The 17,442-nt window shown below is 40.5% G+C and overlaps 2 protein-coding genes across 7 annotated transcripts; both read left to right on the top strand.

Annotated features, from left to right (window-relative positions):
• The first annotated feature begins 3,346 nt into the window (after positions 1–3,346).
• Positions 3,347–10,395, top strand: LOC103994149 (leucine-rich repeat receptor protein kinase MSP1-like). Of its 6 annotated transcripts, XM_009414457.3 has the most exons (4): positions 4,311–4,692; positions 4,800–4,885; positions 5,405–5,484; positions 6,102–10,395. In XM_009414457.3, the coding sequence occupies exon 4, from the start codon at positions 6,192–6,194 to the stop codon at positions 10,098–10,100; it is 3,909 nt and encodes a 1,302-aa protein (XP_009412732.2). In that variant the 5' UTR covers positions 4,311–4,692; positions 4,800–4,885; positions 5,405–5,484; positions 6,102–6,191; the 3' UTR covers positions 10,101–10,395. The 6 variants fall into 6 exon arrangements, with proteins under 6 accessions (XP_065018205.1, XP_018686166.2, XP_009412732.2 ...); XM_065162133.1 differs by lacking the exons at positions 4,311–4,692; positions 4,800–4,885 and adding an exon at positions 3,347–3,887 and having other exon boundaries at positions 6,110–10,395; XM_018830621.2 differs by lacking the exons at positions 4,311–4,692; positions 4,800–4,885 and adding an exon at positions 3,347–3,887.
• A 2,060-nt stretch (positions 10,396–12,455) lies between these two features.
• Positions 12,456–14,174, top strand: LOC135645663 (uncharacterized). Its single transcript, XM_065164288.1, has 2 exons — positions 12,456–12,730; positions 12,816–14,174. The coding sequence occupies exon 2, from the start codon at positions 13,062–13,064 to the stop codon at positions 14,172–14,174; it is 1,113 nt and encodes a 370-aa protein (XP_065020360.1). The 5' UTR covers positions 12,456–12,730; positions 12,816–13,061.
• The last annotated feature ends 3,268 nt before the right edge of the window (positions 14,175–17,442 follow it).

Raw genomic sequence — 17,442 nt, 5'->3', positions numbered from 1 at the left:
TTTGAGTTTATTTTCTGAGTAGTGAACCAAAAAAACTATCATTGCAATTGAATAATGTCTCATTATTTTTTATTATAATTCATTCATAACGAATGATTATCTATGTTAAGGGTATTTTTAAAATATTTATACCTAAATTTAAGACAGACAAAATATAATTTTTATCTTGGTTTATTTTAAAATTTATCGAGATCTTCATAATTTTCATCCAAAATCATATATTTATATTAATGAAAACTTTAATAATTAAAACTGAGTTATAATTTTCATCCAAAATCGATCAAGCTATTTACATGTTATTCATCATATCATAGTTATGCCTCAGTAACTATCATTCGGCTTATTATCACGGACAAAGTTCTAAACAGAATGTTTGATGTAATACTTATATATGTCTATGTTTTTCTGTTTATTCATGCTTTGCACAGAGGAATGGTTGAAGGCTTAACAGTCTCATTTTAATTGGGTTTGGTGGTCTTCTTAAACTTATAAATAAATATTGTGTATTATGGATACTTACGAGAGATATTCGGTCGATTATTTTTAACTTTTGTTGTGCAACCGTTCAGAGCTTATAAAGTTTATTTGTAATTTGTATTGTCTATAAAGTGTTTGCTGAAATATTTGCTTGTGGATCTTGAGTGAGACGTTTTGTCTAACCCCCTTTTTCTTTAGGTCCTAAAGAACCATAGGAGGTTTCGGGGTGCTGACCTTTGCGGACAGACACGTAAGGATCGCATGATTTAGGTAAAACCAACTAAGTCTGTGACATTATGGTGATGAACAAATACTTTGCTTATTGATTTTTATTTCTTTAAATTAAAGTTATATATATATATATATATATATATATATATATATATATATATGTTTATATACTTCAATAAGCATTAGTAAAAGAGCCAATGCAACTATTATTTATCATGCGAACGAAGTTTCGAACGATGATTTCACATTGATTCTTGCCACTGGTGACTATTATTTATCATTATTATTTCGTACTTTAACATATTGTTATAGCATCAAATATTTATTCTCTTTTTTACTAAAAATCAGGTAGCATAAAAGGACGAGCCCTCTTGCAATGATGGCTAAGTGCAACCAAAAAGGATTACATCTACATGTTATCGATCTTAGCCATGTTTGAGAAGGAACTAAAGCCATTCCTCGGAAATTGCAACTCATTATGTAACACGTACAAGATAGCCAATGAGACCATTATTGCAAGAGAATTGTGATGGATTGCCAATGAGATCGATGAATTAATCAATTAAATAATATAAAAATAGTAATATTTTTAATAGATTTATAGTATTTTGATATATATGTCAAATATAATATAAGCTTATTCAGAAAAAAATAAAAATCTTCCTATTTAATTGTTCTTATACATAAACAAATAAAAAAAATTATGTTTGCTTGTATTGATTATAATACTTTTAAATAAACTTATAATATTTTGATAGAGATGTCAAAAATATTATAAATCCATTCAAAGACTTCATAACTATATGTTTTTTTATGAGATTAGTTCTGTATTTGTTTCCTAATTTTTCTTTATCAAATTGATCTGTCTCGTCTGATGATTTCGATACATGATCTTTCAACTAAGCAACAACGATATACTAATCATGGCGATGCGAGAACGACATCGACGACTTGCCTTGTGGAACTTATCACAACCTTTCATTCTTCTCTCTCTCTCTCTCTCTCTCTCTCTCTGTCTCTTTATTACCTTACCTTTCAGTCTTCTCTCTCTCTCTCTGTGTCTAAAAACCTCCTGCAAAAAAGCTGTGCCCCCCTGAGAGGTGAGGGAAGCAGTTGAACAGTGACCAGTGCACTGGGAGGAGGTGCTGCCTGCACAAAACACCTAGAAAAGGAATTGTGTCAAATCAACCAACCTGCGTCGCTTCGAGATGCGTGCATGGAACGGTGATGGGAGCTTTGGTCTTATCGCGTACGTACGTACGTGCGGTGGAGAAGATGATCGGGCGGACGACGTGAACCGACCGGCGGTCAGTAGAAGGAGCACGATCGGACTGGGAAACGCGGGATGGTTTTACCGAGGCGTGCATGAGAAGGGGTATGATCACCGCAGGTGTACGTGCCTAAGAGACAACGTACTGACCACAGTGTGAGAGAGAGAGAGAGAGAGAGAGAGAGAGATAGGGGTGCTGAGGTTATCTTTCCAAGAGGAGAGAACGCCATTGATGCTAAGCTTAAACCCTTCACGTTAAACCTTACACACTAAAACCCAACTCCATCCTAAAGTATGTACATCCAAATCTGGATAAAGAAGGACAAAGAGAGAGAGAGAGAGAGAGATAAAATAAATAATATATATATATATATATATTAAAGTAAAATAATATTTTTAGATTTATTATTATTATTATTATTATATACAAAAGTACAAAGAAAGAGAGACAGAGAAAAGAAAAAAAAAACACTTTGATCAATTTATATTCTTTTAATTTCTCTTTCAGTTACAAATAGACAATTCATATACTTGAATTCTCTCTTAGTTACAAAGAGATCAATTTATAAGAAAGTAAAAAAAAAATTTAATGTTGAGGTTCTACACACAGGTCGAGGTCGAGAGGGAGATTTCCCGACTCGATCTATCCAAAGTTTAAGTTAGTGTTGAAAAGAGTTGAATGCTCCAAGTCCTCCCCCTAGCGTTGGTCAGGAGGTTGGCTTTTATACTTGCGAAGGGGGGTCGATCGTACATGGTCCATTAATGGTTGTCGACTCCTCAAACGATTGACTTGTACCTTGTGGACGAGCACCAATCGACTTGTACGGACTTGTATTATGCAGCATCGTTCCAAGCTTTCTAGAACGACTATGTAGTGTTTGATGCCAAACAACACGAGGGCATGTGGTCGTCCCGTTCGGGTCCGAGGTGTTGCATCATGTCAACTTGGAACTCCTTTGTTAGCACTATCGTGGTCGCTATCTGCTGCCACATGGATGGTGCTGAAATATACCATATCAATAATATTTTCATGAAAATATCAAAAATACTACAGCCTTATTATAAAATATTATGATCGAACTTAATCAACTTATAAATCGATCTAAGCCGATGGATCAATTTTTTTTTGGCTCATCTCATAAGGGTTATTTTGGGGTAGATAAAAATATGAGATACAAATACAAAAAGATTCAAAGGTTTTTCTGGGAATTAAAATTTTCGTAATTTAATTTAATTTTTCATGGCACCGCTAATTATACCTATTTATAAATATTTTCCAACATGTCTATGCAATTTTAATGACCTTCTTCTTTCATCAAAATTAATATACCACTTTGGATGCTCTCAGAAAACCAAATCCACTCTCACCTGTTCTTCCCACAATCTTCCTTGCCTATAAATTAAAGCATGGTTAATTAATGGAGCCATGATTAGCCCACATTAAAGGAGTTAATTCGCTCGCCGTAGCCTTCGTGAGGAGATCTGTCACACACACACACAAACCACCTTTCAGCTCGACACACTTTTACCTGCGCTGCATCGGCAACCGTACTGCTTCCAGAGCTCAGCAGGAGTGGTCGTCGTCGTCGTCGCTGTGGCAAACAATAACCGTCTCGCTTACCAACTCTTTTGGCCTGCAGCTGAGGGAATCCTCCTCCCTCCAACCCTTTCCCCTTCACGCTTCCCATGCCCGAGAAGAAACACCACAAGTTTACCGTACGCAGAGAGACAAGAAGAAGAAGCAGGCAAGCAAACGAACCGCCACATTCCTCGCCTTTCCTCTCTCGCTCTACGTAGGCGCGGAGATTTCAGACGGTGGGGACGGACGAGTGGGACCCGGCAGCAGCGACGGCCGGCTCCGGAGGGCCCCACGTCTCGATCTCCATGACCGGGAGGCGGAAGCTGCTCGGTGAGTGGTTCTCGCTCTGCGCGCCGCTGTTCATCAATGGCGGCTCGATCCGATCCGTTGTTTTGCGGGGTTTGTGTCTGCTGGACCGGTTTCATATTGGTTTATCCCTCCGATGAGACGTTTCCTGTTCTTCTTCTTTACGAAAAAGATTGCCTCTTTTGTTCTCTGCTGCGGAACGAGTTTGTTCTTACGTTGGCAAGAGTTTCTCTCGTCTTCAACATCCAAGCATTTCTCTCCTCATCCCACAAATCTCTTCCTCTTGACGCGAGAGAGAGAGAGAGAGAGACAGAGAGAAACAGAGAGAGACAGAGAGAGAGAAAAGGCACTTTTTCTTTGTACACTCCCAAATCGATCAAAACCCGAATAAAAAAACCCTAATGGGCGGATTCTCGATCATTTCCCCCCTATTTTATACTTGCGCATAGATTCTTCGCCTTTATCTTAATCTCGTAGTGCGCCGATAAAGAACCATGAGAACATCCCACTGCTGCGAATCGTGTCATTATTTTATCCCAATCGTGTCATTATTTTATCCGATTCTTGTTCTCTTGTCACAGAAAGAAATCGCTTTTCTCGTCGTTTCTGCGCATAAAATTTCATAAAGATGGCACCTTTCTCGCCCCCATCGCGTCTTCCCAATCCCGAGCCTTCCGAGAACCACAACACCACTCCGGTTAGTGTTCGGTGGGTGCCATCGTGAGGCTTGTGCTGGGATTCCGATGTTTTCCTGCAGCATAGACTGGTCGAGAAGCACACCTCCCCCACTCCGGTTCTCATCTACCTCGAGAGCTCTCAGAGTAGCGTAGTGAGAGACTCCTTTCTCTTCCTCTCTTTCATCTCTCTCTTTGTCCGGGCTTAGGAGGTATTCCTTTTATTAGCTGTCATTTAAAGCCGGCTTTTAATGCGGCTCAGGGGAGCTTCTCCTGGCCATCTCCTCCAGCTGGCCCCGAGGGAGACTTGTGTGGTGTGGCCTTTTGTTCTGCTGCTACAGTGGAGTGGTAGGTTCTACTATAGCTGCTGTTTTCGCCTCTTCTGCTTTCAATAAAAAAGGGTCTTTTAATGCTTGGTTGTGGTGTTGTGAGGGAAGAGGTGACTTAATGCTGGCTGGTTCAGTTTCACTTCATTGTGTAAAGCAGTTGCCAAAGCCTACCGCCAGCCACCATCTTCCTCTCGTGGGCCCTTTCATTTTATTTGATATTTTGGATTACCTCCGTTGCTTGCCACTGTTCACATAAGCTTCCTTTTCCTTCTGCTTCCGGATTTTAAGGCAGAGTCTCCGTGAGGAATGTAAAACTTGAGGTGGAAAGCTAAGAAGATCACATTCTTCTCTGTGAGTTCTGGTTGTGTTCGCTTAACTGGTGGTCTCTACCATGCCATCTTTATGTTAGTTTTGTATGTAGTCATGGTAGTGGATTCCTACATATCCATTGCGCACTGTTGAAGCTAGATGATGGTGATTGCAGGTGTTCAATTCGTACATGGTACTCAATACTCTTTTGTTGCCTTTTTACTCTCAGGAATGAGGCTTGTTCAACGGGGCTGTTGATGAATTTGTATGTCCAAGCTCAAAATTAAGTTCTGGAAGCAAAATTAAATGGTAATGTTGTCGTCTTCTCATGTTTGGTTTTTTTTTCCTTGTTGTCGTTACTGCATATCTTTCTTTCTTATGTATTTGATTTTCCTAGTCGAAGTTTTGATATTTGCTTTCTTCTGAAAACATGAATTAACCTCTAAGCTGTATATTTGTCTTACTTCAAACATTTTATTGAGGAAGACAACAAAATTGCATTATTTCATTAGTGGGATTTCTAAATAAATCTCTTTACGGATGAATGGCTGAGTCAACAAACTAAAAAGTGAGTTCTTGTTAGCCATCCAGTAGATTCTTGCAGATGGATATATGTGTTTCATTGATTTACCTTTGCTCACACATTATCTTGTGTACTAGACTATATATTACCCTTCCTCAAACTATGTTTCATAGTTTTCCTGTATGCTCACAATGCATGCTACAAGAGTTAATTATTTCAGTTAAGATGATAGAAAAACATAGTGGCTTTACGATGTAATTAGTTGCAGTAGTTTGGTAGTTCTTATGGATTTCTTCTTGAATTTTTTGCATATTTTCTTTCCTCTACAAATTATGATCTAAACAGCTAGCTAGAAAGGGAAGGAATGTATTGTGCACATCATATTGAATGTATTTTGCTTTAGTTATCCAGATAGCGCCTCCTAAATCTAGAGGCTGAAGTCCTCTATACATCAGACTTTATCGATTTGGAATTAGCAAGTTATCTGCGTAGGATGTCAACAAGAGGAAAGAAACCTCAGATGCTTCGTGCCTTCTCATTCTTCATCATCCTCATTCTCTTTATGCCCATCTCGGATGCAACTTACACTGGTGATATCGAGAAGTTGTTCACTCTCAGAGATTCACTTGCTGAAAGAAGAATATTCCTATCTAGCTGGTTCAATGTGGAAACTCCATGCAACTGGTCAGGCATAACTTGTGCTGGTCCAACAGTCCAGGCTATAGACTTATCTTACATGCCCCTTAACGTACGAATCCCGAGCTGTCTTGGGGAGTTCAGACATCTCAGATTACTGAACTTTAGCAGTTGTGACCTGTCTGGTCATATTCCAGAAACATTTGGAGATCTGCAAAATCTACAGTCCCTGGACTTAAGCAAGAATCATCTATCTGGAGTCCTTCCTTCTTCACTTGCAAACCTGCAAATGCTCAGGGAACTTGTGCTTGACACCAATTCCTTCTCTGGAGGCTTGAGCACTATAGTTGGACATCTTAAAGGTCTCACAAAGCTTTCTATCTCAAGGAATTCTTTCTCAGGTAGTATTCCACCTGATATAGGGAACTTACAGAATCTGGAGTATCTGGATTTGAGCGCGAATTCTTTCTCTGGGCCACTACCTAACAACATGGAAAACCTCAGGAGACTCTTGCACTTGGACGTTAGCGGAAATGAGCTGTCTGGGTCCATATTTCCTGGCATTGGTTCACTTGGAAATATTATAACCATCGACCTTTCTTCCAACAGCTTCACAGGAGCTCTGCCAAGTACTATTGGGAAATTGACAAGTTTGGAATCACTTTGGCTGGGACTGAATGGCTTCACTGGGAGTCTTCCAGTAGAGATTGGCAACATGAAGATGCTCAAAGTTTTCTCTGTCCACAGTTGCAAGTTAACAGGAATTGTTCCTGAGGAAATCTCTAACCTGAGAAACTTGACAAATTTAGACATTTCAGAGAACAATTTTGAAGGGGAACTACCGCAAGCTATTGGAAATTTGGTGAACCTTATGTACCTGGTTGCTGCTGATGCTGGGTTAAGTGGGTCTATACCAGCACAGCTAGGAAACTGCAAAAATCTAAAGATCCTAGATTTGTCATTCAATTTCTTTTCAGGTCCTCTGCCTGGGAGCCTTGCTGGACTAGATGCTGTTACTACATTTATCGTAGAAGGAAATCATCTGGAAGGTCCCATTCCCACCTGGATTTCAAATTGGAAGATGGTGAATTCCATAAGATTGGGCAAGAACCTTTTTAATGGATCTTTGCCTCCACTGAATCTGCCATTTTTGACTTCATTCTCTGCTGATGCCAACCAACTCTCAGGAGAGATTCCTCCAAAGATATGTGATGCCAAGTCTTTGTCGTCTCTCTCTTTATCGGAGAATAAACTGACTGGCAGCATTGAGAAAACTTTCAAAGAATGTTCTAATCTCACTGATTTGGTCCTAGTGGGGAATAACTTGTATGGTGAAATACCAGGCTATTTGGGTGAGCTTCCCCTTGTGACACTGGAATTATCACAGAATAACTTCTCTGGAATGGTTCCTAATCAGCTGTGGAGATCTCCGACCATTCTGGAATTATCTTTGAGCAACAATCAGCTTAATGGTCACATTCCAAGCAGCATTAGTGACATTTTGGAGAGGTTACAACTGGACAATAATTTCTTTGAAGGAACTATACCAAAATCAATCGGCTATTTGTGCAACCTCACCAATTTGTCTCTTCATGGAAATAAATTATCTGGAGAGATACCACCAGAGCTTTTCAACTGCACAAACATGGTGGCACTGGATTTGAGCTCGAACAATCTGACCGGTTCAATTCCAGGAGCCATATCTCAGCTGAAGTTGCTTGACAATTTGGTCTTGTCTAACAACCAACTTTCTGGTCATATTCCCTGTGAGATCTGTGCTGGGTTTCAGCAGGTTGCTTTCCCTGATTCAGAGTTCACACAGCATTATGGTATGCTTGATCTTTCTTACAATAGTTTAACAGGTCAGATTCCTGCAGCCATTAAGAATTGTTCCGTGTTAAAGGAACTAAGGTTGCAAGGCAACATGCTCAATGGAAGCATCCCTCTTGAGCTGGCAGACCTAACGAACCTGACCTTCATTGATCTGTCATTCAATTCTCTTAGCGGTCCAATTCTTAGTCCGATTATTGCTCAGCTTTCTCCCTTGCAGAACCTCCAAGGTCTTCTCTTGTCAAACAATCAATTTGATGATCTCATTCCGAGTGACTTGAGTTTGATGCTCCCAAGCTTAGTGAAGCTCAATTTGTCATCCAACAGGCTGACTGGTTCCATTCCAAAGTCTATATTTGATATCAAGACATTAACAGATATCGATATAAGCCAGAATTCACTTTCTGGACCAATCCCATTCACTGGCAGCATTGCTAGGGGAACAAGCTCCCTTCTGATATTCAATGCCAGCAACAACAATTTAAATGGTGCAATATTGGAGTCAGTGTCAAATCTGACCTCCCTTGCAGTCCTTGATCTCCATAACAACAGTCTCATTGGAAGTTTGCCATCGTCACTTTCCAAACTTGATTATCTGACTTATCTTGACCTGTCTGACAATGATTTTCTTGGTGATATCCCTTGTGGCATTTGTGGTATCACTGGACTTTCTTTTGTCAACTTTTCTGGTAACAAGTTAGACAGGTACTCAGAGGATTGTGCTTTAGTGAATTCATGTCTGTCACACCACATCCTTTCCTCTCCTGTTGTACCTTATCCACCATCTCCAACACTAACTGAAAGCTCAGTCTGGGGTATTACTCTTGGTGCAGCTATAGGATTGGTAGCTCTGCTATTTGTTTTTCTTAGGTGGAGGGCAATGAGGCAGAAGTCTTTGGACCATGTCTCTGCTGACAAGGCCAACTCAGCAATCATTGAGCCAGCCTCCAGTGATGAGCTACTGGGAAAGAAGTTGAAGGAACCATTAAGCATCAATGTAGCCACATTTGAACATGCTCTGCTGCGGCTAACTCTAAGCGATATCTTGAGAGCTACTGAGAATTTTAGCAAGGCTCGCATTGTAGGTGATGGTGGTTTTGGCACTGTCTACAAAGCAGTTCTGCCTGAGGAATGCATGGTTGCAATCAAGAGGCTTTATGGAGGAGGCCAGTTCCAGGGTGACCGGGAGTTCCTGGCTGAGATGGAAACAATTGGGAAAGTGAAGCACCAGAACCTTGTTCCACTGCTCGGGTACTGTGTCTTTGGTGATGAACGGTTCCTGATATACGAGTACATGGAAAACGGGAGCCTCGAGATATGGCTGAGGAACCGAGCTGATGCTGTTGATGTGCTCAGGTGGCCTGTAAGATTTAAGATTTGTCTAGGATCTGCCCGTGGCCTTGCCTTCCTGCACCATGGTTTTGTGCCTCACATCATACACCGAGACATGAAATCCAGTAACATTCTGCTAGACAGAGACTTTGAGCCAAGAGTCTCAGATTTTGGTCTTGCACGTATAATCAGTGCATGCGAGACGCATGTCAGCACTGATCTAGCAGGGACATTGGGGTATATCCCACCGGAGTATGGATTCACAATGAAAGCCACCGTGAAAGGAGACGTTTACAGCTTTGGGGTGGTGATGTTGGAGTTGCTGACAGGAAGGCCTCCAACGGGAGAAGAGGAAATGGAAGGTGGTGGAAATTTGGTTGGTTGGGTAAGGTGGATGGCAGGGCAGGGAAAGGAGGCTGAGGTGCTTGATCCATGCTTGTCAACTGGTGGCCTTTGGAGGGAGCAGATGATGCAGGTGCTTGCGGTTGCCCGGGCATGCACAGCTGATGAGCCATGGAAGAGGCCCAGCATGCTCGAGGTTGTAAAGATGCTCAAGGAGGTCAAGATGAAAGAGGCCGGTGACACAGTCACCAGAGATGTCTGATCTGCAGGTATGTGATTGAGGAGATTCAAAGTAACACAATCCTTATCATCATGTATCATATTGGAAGTTAGGATGCATACAACTAAGCTAATTGTAGTAAAATGAAATGGTAGATTTTATATTTTATATGTGGAGGTGACATTCTAGCTCAGTTAGATCACTATAAGGACCACCGAGCTTTCTACAAATTCACTTGTAAACTTAGCATCGCTCTAAAATTTTCCTTTCCTGGAAAAGTGGTTTCTTGTCCTTAATGTTCCCTCCAGAAATTATGAGACTTGGAATTTGTTTGTTATGCTGATGTCGTCGGCACTAACTCTTGGAAGGCTTTCAATTTAAAATGATGTGAATGAGCTTGCTGTTTAATTCACAAGAAGTCTTATAGAATCCATTCTGGTGTCCTCTGGAGTGTGAAGAGGGCTCAAGCAGGAAACCGGCATTTACATGTTGGCATCCTCAAAGAATTAAACCTATTGAAGGGAACTTGGTCATTGAAATCTGTTCCGACAAAATGCAGAAATCTGTCATTATTTTTCCATCATGTTTTAACAGCATGATAGCATTAGGCGATGAAGTCACGAAGCACATTTTCATCACCGGTACAACCATAACCTGTTTCATCAGAGATGAGCAGTTGAATTTACTAGGAAGTTTCTTATTAAGAAATCCGGAAACCTTTCTTCCATTTGATTAAGCTCAATGAGCTGAATCAATCTGGTCTTTTGAATAAGGTTACATGTAAAGGAAATTAATCCATAGTGTTTTCATGCTTTGCTTACTCTTGCTGGCTGGCTGTAGCTTGAGGTCAAATTCTATTAGTTGTTGTCAGGGAACCTTTGTAGAAGTAAACTTTGTGAGCTGACAGATGAGCCTTGATTAGGTAATAACAAGATTGTTTTTGACAAAACCTGAAGAGAAGCATAGGTAATAACAAGATTGTAGAAGTAAATTCATTCTTTTCCTTGTTACATTTAACTCCAGCTTTCTTTGATGAGTTCAAGATCTGAGGTGATGAATGATGCTGTATGTTTTAATCTTGGTTCTCTGGCAGTGAGTTCTCAAGTAATCTCTGAACACATTATTATAGCAGTGTTTATTTAATGTACTGTTCTGCTGTGACTTTTCAACTGCATTGCAACAGTGAAACCGAAGTGTTGCATAAGCCTTTTTGACCCATTGTGCATGATCATGTGATCTTGTTCCTCTTGTTCTACTTTGGTTCTTTCTTTTCATGATTTCAGATCATTAGCCTTTTTGATTCCACTAAATTTAGCTTTTGATGACCAGTGAAGAAAAGGGGCTTCAGATTGGGTGTCTACAATATCTATAGATTCTGTACTGCTTTTTCTCTGCACTTGCACAAAAAGTAAATCCAGATTCACTCTTGAGATTTGCCATCATAGATCTGTCTCCTTTTTCTATCTGAAACAGTAGAATAAAGAAGTAGACATCGGATAGATTGGGACTTTAAAGGCCTCGTAGTGCTCTGATGATTCCCAAGTTTGATTGCGATATGGCCATTATGTTCTACCATACTGGACGAGTCTACTCAAAACCTACTAAATATGTTATTCTAGCTTTCGGAGATGGCAAAAAAATGTTCATTGGACATACTGATATGTTTGTCTTGAGATAGTATGATTTCATCAAACCAGTGGTTGCACATCATACAAAGCGATCTCTCTAGGAATGACTTGATTCTCCAACTTTGAAATGAATACTGTTCTTACATACTTTTTATACTCAGTAGCAACTGAACAAATACTAACTTCACCGTCGGTCGAATGGGTTTTCTAGTAATTCACCGTCGAAAATTTGAACAGTTGCATTATGATTCGCGCGTTGATGTGTTATGGTAATATCACATAAACGCGCTCCTCCCCCGCGCCCACTATAAAAGAGGTCATATAGGTATACTAAAAGATACGTCATATAGGTATGCTAAGGGATACTAAATAACTTAGGTTCGATCTATCCGACTTGTCCATTCGAATGTTCAACTCGACGAGTTCAACCTTGAGACCAATTTAAGAAAAAGGATTAGATGAGCCAAAATCCACTCTTAACGCTACTTACTAATTACCTAAAGTTAGTTTATGAGATATATATAAGTCTTTTAGTTGCCACGTATTCATTCTCTCTCTTTCCATATTCGGATTGCAATTTCATCACTACAACGATATATACGCAATTTCGACTTATTCTCTTTTAATCTTTTTAATATTTCGAAAAAAATATTATTAACATTTTTCTATATATATCAAAGCACTTTTAATGACCGTCCATCGTGCACCTGCAATCACGTCTGATGCAGCCACCGGCCGTAACGGCTAGTAATATCGGTTCGTATGTTGATCGTTGCGAACCGGTAGAAGAGCACAGCGGAAGACCCGTTCCCGTCCCCCGACAACTCTGTCCTCCACCACCACCAGCCACAGCGGAGGATGAGGAGGAGGAGGAGAAGAGAGAGAAAGGACGAGTGAGATGGTGTACGTCTCTTGCCCGCACGATTTAAAACGACAGCGAAGAGAAGAAAGAAGACGACGGCACGGAGAAGCACTTGGATTAATCGTTCGACGACGATCCCCCAAGAGGCCACACTCTCGACATCTCATCCCCTCCCTCGTTCGGTAAGGTTCGATTTTCTCGCCAATTACTCTTTTGTTTTCCTTGCTCTTCTTCCTAATGTCGTCTTTGTTGTTGGATCATGAAAAGATCGGATTTTTTGGCTGCTCTCTTGGTCTCGGAGGAAAACAATGCGACGCCTGCTCTATCGATGTTGGCGGTCTTCGCCCGCGGACTGAGTCGGCAAAGATGCAATCTTGTTTGATGCAGGCTTCTTCATCCCCGGATCTCGAGCTCGATCGCTGGGCTTCTGTCGTAGATTGTACTCTGTGTCTGCTGGAAATCGACTTTAGGTTTAATCTTTTCGGGGTTTTCTGGTAAAAATCTGATCTTGGAATGGAAGGAAGGGAGCTGCCGCGCAGCATGATGATGTCGGAGCAGCTGTCCAACGTTGATTCTTCCGATCCCCGAGACCACGTCAAGGTTCGGGAGGAGGACGAGACCGACCAATCTTGCCGCCAGAGCAGCGATTCGGTGGCTATCACGTGCGAGAAGAGGGAAAGCTCCACGGCCTCAGGCGGCCTCCGCGGCGGCGGAAGGAGGCTGTTCGACGTCATCCAGCAGGTGCGCGAGGCGAATGCGGCCGCCGCGGGCGGGAATTCCTCCGGCAGCGGCTCCAAATGGAAGTCGTTAAGGGACCGCATCCGCCGCGCCGGCGCAGCCTGGGCAGCGGCGTCCTCGGCCCAGCCTCACCCCATTTCGGACCCCGAGCTCGTTGTCCCCTCCCGCCGCAGCCCCTTCCTCGGCCGTTCTGTCTCCCGCTCGGTCTCCGTGAGGAACCCGTACCCGATCTCCGACCCCGAGCTCGTCGTCTCCTCCCGATCCAACCCCGTCCGCGACCGCTCTGTTTCTCTCTCCGTCTCCGTTCGGAACTCCGAGCCTCCCGTCCCAGAACCCACGGTCATGGCGGCGGCCTCGGAGAAAGCGGCCGCGGTCAGCAGCGCAGGAGGAAACACAGAGTTCGGCGGCGGCCAAAAGTACGTTCCTGGCGGTACCTACGATTCGTCGCCGCTGGCCGCCGCGCGAGCGGAGGAGGAGGAGGAAGAGGAGGAGGAGGATGATGATGATGATGATGATGATGATGAGGAGGATGATGATGAGGAGGAGAAGGGGGACGGGGAGGGAGAGGGAGGGGAGCAGCCGGCTAGGATGTCATTAATGGCGTTACTGGACATGCAATGGGGCGGAAGCGGAAAGGAAGGGTTAGAGGCGGAGGAGGAGGAGGAGGAAGACGAGGAGGAAGAAGAGGAAGTGGCGGAGGAGGAGGGGGAGGGGGCCGGAGATGGGATGTTGTACGTGTGCTGCGTGTGCATGGTGCGTCACAAGGGGGCGGCGTTCATCCCCTGCGGCCACACCTTCTGCCGCCTCTGCTCCCGTGAGCTGTGGGTCAGCCGCGGCAACTGCCCCCTCTGCAATGGCTACATCCTCGAGATCCTCGACATCTTTTAGCAGCTTTCCTCTCTCGATTGCCATCAAAACTCTTTTTTTTTTATCTTTCTCTCTCAATTGCGCCTTCTTATAATAATAATAATAATAATAATAATAATAATTCAGCAAATTTCTTTTGTTAGGATATAAGGAAGCGGAGATTAGTGTCCAATTTAATTTGATGATGTGTTAAAACTGTTGTTAGGTGTCCCATTTGATGTCATTTTTGCTGGGTTATTATAATCCATGAAGATGGGAGAATAATCTGTTGGTAATAATTATGTAACACATTATGGGGGATTAATATATTATATTAACGAGCACATTGTTGGATGCTGATTTATTTGTTGGGGTTTCTCTCATGCTCATCCAGAGCTCACTATTCTGATTCATGTCAAGTGCACATATCTCTCTCTTGTAAGTTTGTTTTCAATTGATTTCTACATTATTTTGATTGCAAATGAAATGATAAACTTTATGTGCCAAAAAATAATAATACTAATAAGACTTGACTTGGTGGTTTCAGTATTGGAACCTAAAGATTATTAATGTTATATCTGTATTGTTATTATATATACATAGAAAGGTATTTTACTGAGAAAAAACTTTATCATATTGTGCTGCCATATTTTTTTTATTTACTAGGGTACCTCTTTTGTTTAAAATTTTAAAAATATCATTCTAATTGGTTCGACCCTTTTTATTAATGTTATCCGTCCGATTCAAACTTGATTGAATTGGTTCGGTCTAGATTGAATTGATTCATATCGAATCCTTTCAATGAATTGAATTGGATTGTGGGTTGGGTTGGATTTAAATCTAAAGGTAAGGAAGATAAAAAGTAATGATTTCAATGAACAAATATAACCTTTATTGTAGGTGGTAGCGATGATGGCAAACGATGGTGGCATTTTCCCCACTTTGATAGTAGGGGCTAGAGTAACCTATGCTCCTCTTCGTAGCGACATCCTTTGTAGGAACTTCAAACACTTATTCCTCCTTTTATCTCCTGCTACATCACCCCTTCATAGATCGAAATCGATACTAAGAGGGGGGAGGGGGATGAATTAGTGCTTTCGTAAAAATTATAATGATTCGAAAATTTTATTCGATAAAGCCCATATCGAAAAGATATTAACTTGAAAATACATTCGTAATCGTAGTGAGAGTAAGAAATCAGTTTGCAATGTAAATGAAAAGCATAAAGTAAATATAAATCAGATTTATAATGGTTCGATCGTCGTGACCTATATCCACTCTCGGTTCCTCTTCACTCGAGGCCACCGGCTTTTACTATTAATATTCTTTCAACGGGTGAAGATCAACTATCTTTATAACTCTGTCTCTTTTTCACAAGCTTAGGAGAAAATCTTCACACCCCTATTTTGAAAGTGTTCTCCCACACATCTCCTTTAGGATTATCACTAAACTTTAGGATGAGGGACTCTACACTTTAAGAGATTATAATCTTAGAATCTAAGAGTTTTTGTTCTACTTTCATGTTGTACTTAAGCAAAAATTTATGAAATATTTATAGACTCCAAATGAGCTAGTACAACTACCTGTTAGTTAAGTGGCAAAAGTCTGATGATAACTTATGTTATTATGTCATATTGTTTTACTAATACGATAAATGTTATAATAATAATATGATAAATGTTATAGCTACCCAAATAACTATAATAATATGATTATAATAAGTTTATATCACTTTTCCTAATTGTTTATAAATTTTAAGTGACAAATTGTCCATCTGGTTTCAAGACTAGGAACCAGATCGAACAATTGGTTCTCGTCAACTCATCCAGAAAAGGGTTCTATCAGGAGAGCATATAGATGAACTACAAATTTAATCTGCCCCGGAATCAACAAGAACAATAATGGTGGGTGTAGGCGATCCGGCGTGACAAAGCCTTCAATAGTATTAAGTTTGTGTGACGAGAACCGATAAATTTCTTGAACAAGCAAAATCCAACATTATAACAATGAATGTCATGTAATCTAAGAGTACAGATATAGTGTGCTTCCATGGTAATTAATAACGATTAGTGTCAACCATGTCTCGTTTTTAACATGGACTTCAGCATCACTCATCGATCAATGACAATAATAAAGCAAGAAGATAGCATAAAAAAGAGTACAAATCAGATAACAGTCAAGAAATCAAAACTTCTAAGCTTGTATATAAAAACCACACCAAATAAATTTTGCTCTGCAAAATGGATCCAGCATCAAGCTCGACTTACTGTAGCATTAACTCAACAAGAATTATTTGACAAGTAGCTTTTTCTTATAAATAATAAAAAAAAGAGATGGCGATTTATAGAGAGGAATAAAAAGAACCATGTTAAATATGGAAAATGCTTCCTACATCACGCACTTAGTTTTACAATTGAGATACTAAACCTTAAATTATTCTAGTTTGCTAACTCATGAGAGAGAAGTAGAGGGTTCTCAGACCAGCCAAAAGTTTCAAAAGAACCACTGAAAGAAGAGAAAAAGAGATAAATAGTTCACTAAATAAAAACCCTTAAGGAAAATAAAAGAGAGAGAGAGAGAGACAGAGACAAAGACAGAGAGATGTTATCACTATAAGCATCAAGTGTCAGTCAAACGAGAGAAGCACACGATCATAAATCACCATGCAACTTTTGAGTCCTATCAGAAAAGAGTCAAAATTTACCAGAAAATTTGAAATAATTTAAATATCTAGTTAATGTATGTCATGAATATTGAAGGTTAAGAAAGAATAAACAGAAGCTCCAAATTGGATGTTAAATGGACAAAAGTAGTTATGTTGCAGTGCAAAAATTTTAGACTAGGTTAGAATAGTTCAAACAACAAAAAACAGCAAAACAGTTTTGGCACATATGTACCTTGAATTAAGGCTTATTTTATCATTTACATCTACAATTTAAACAATCCATATTCGGTAATTGGCCTTCCAAAGAAGAAGCAAAAGTATTAAATTGAATGCCTAAGAAGCATAGCATTGATGAAAAATTAAACAAGATAAAATATCATTTAGGCAGTTTTGAACTTTTATTCCACTAGGAACTAAAGAAGAAATCAAGTTGAAAAATTAGAAAACAAACATGGATAGATATGTAGTGGCTGGCAAGCTGATGCCTTCAGATTAGGTCATAAGCCTCTAGCACCACCAAGAGTTTATTTACCTACATGCAGAAACAAAATAGGAAAGCCTATGCCTGTATTCTTCTTAAGGGTCAAAGTACAAGCACACATCTTCAAGTTCAAGCATCAAGCAAATATCTGCAAATATGACCTA

Source organism: Musa acuminata, chromosome BXJ3-8 (assembly GCF_036884655.1).
Source record: "Musa acuminata AAA Group cultivar baxijiao chromosome BXJ3-8, Cavendish_Baxijiao_AAA, whole genome shotgun sequence".
Classification (NCBI taxonomy): domain Eukaryota; kingdom Viridiplantae; phylum Streptophyta; class Magnoliopsida; order Zingiberales; family Musaceae; genus Musa; species Musa acuminata.
This window is presented reverse-complemented; position numbering and strand designations above follow the sequence as displayed.

Bases quoted from the DNA above. Each gene is read 5' to 3' on its own strand.
- LOC103994149 (XM_065162133.1), top strand. From the start codon at position 6,192: ATGTCAACAAGAGGAAAGAAACCTCAGATGCTTCGTGCCTTCTCATTC.
- LOC135645663 (XM_065164288.1), top strand. From the start codon at position 13,062: ATGGAAGGAAGGGAGCTGCCGCGCAGCATGATGATGTCGGAGCAGCTG.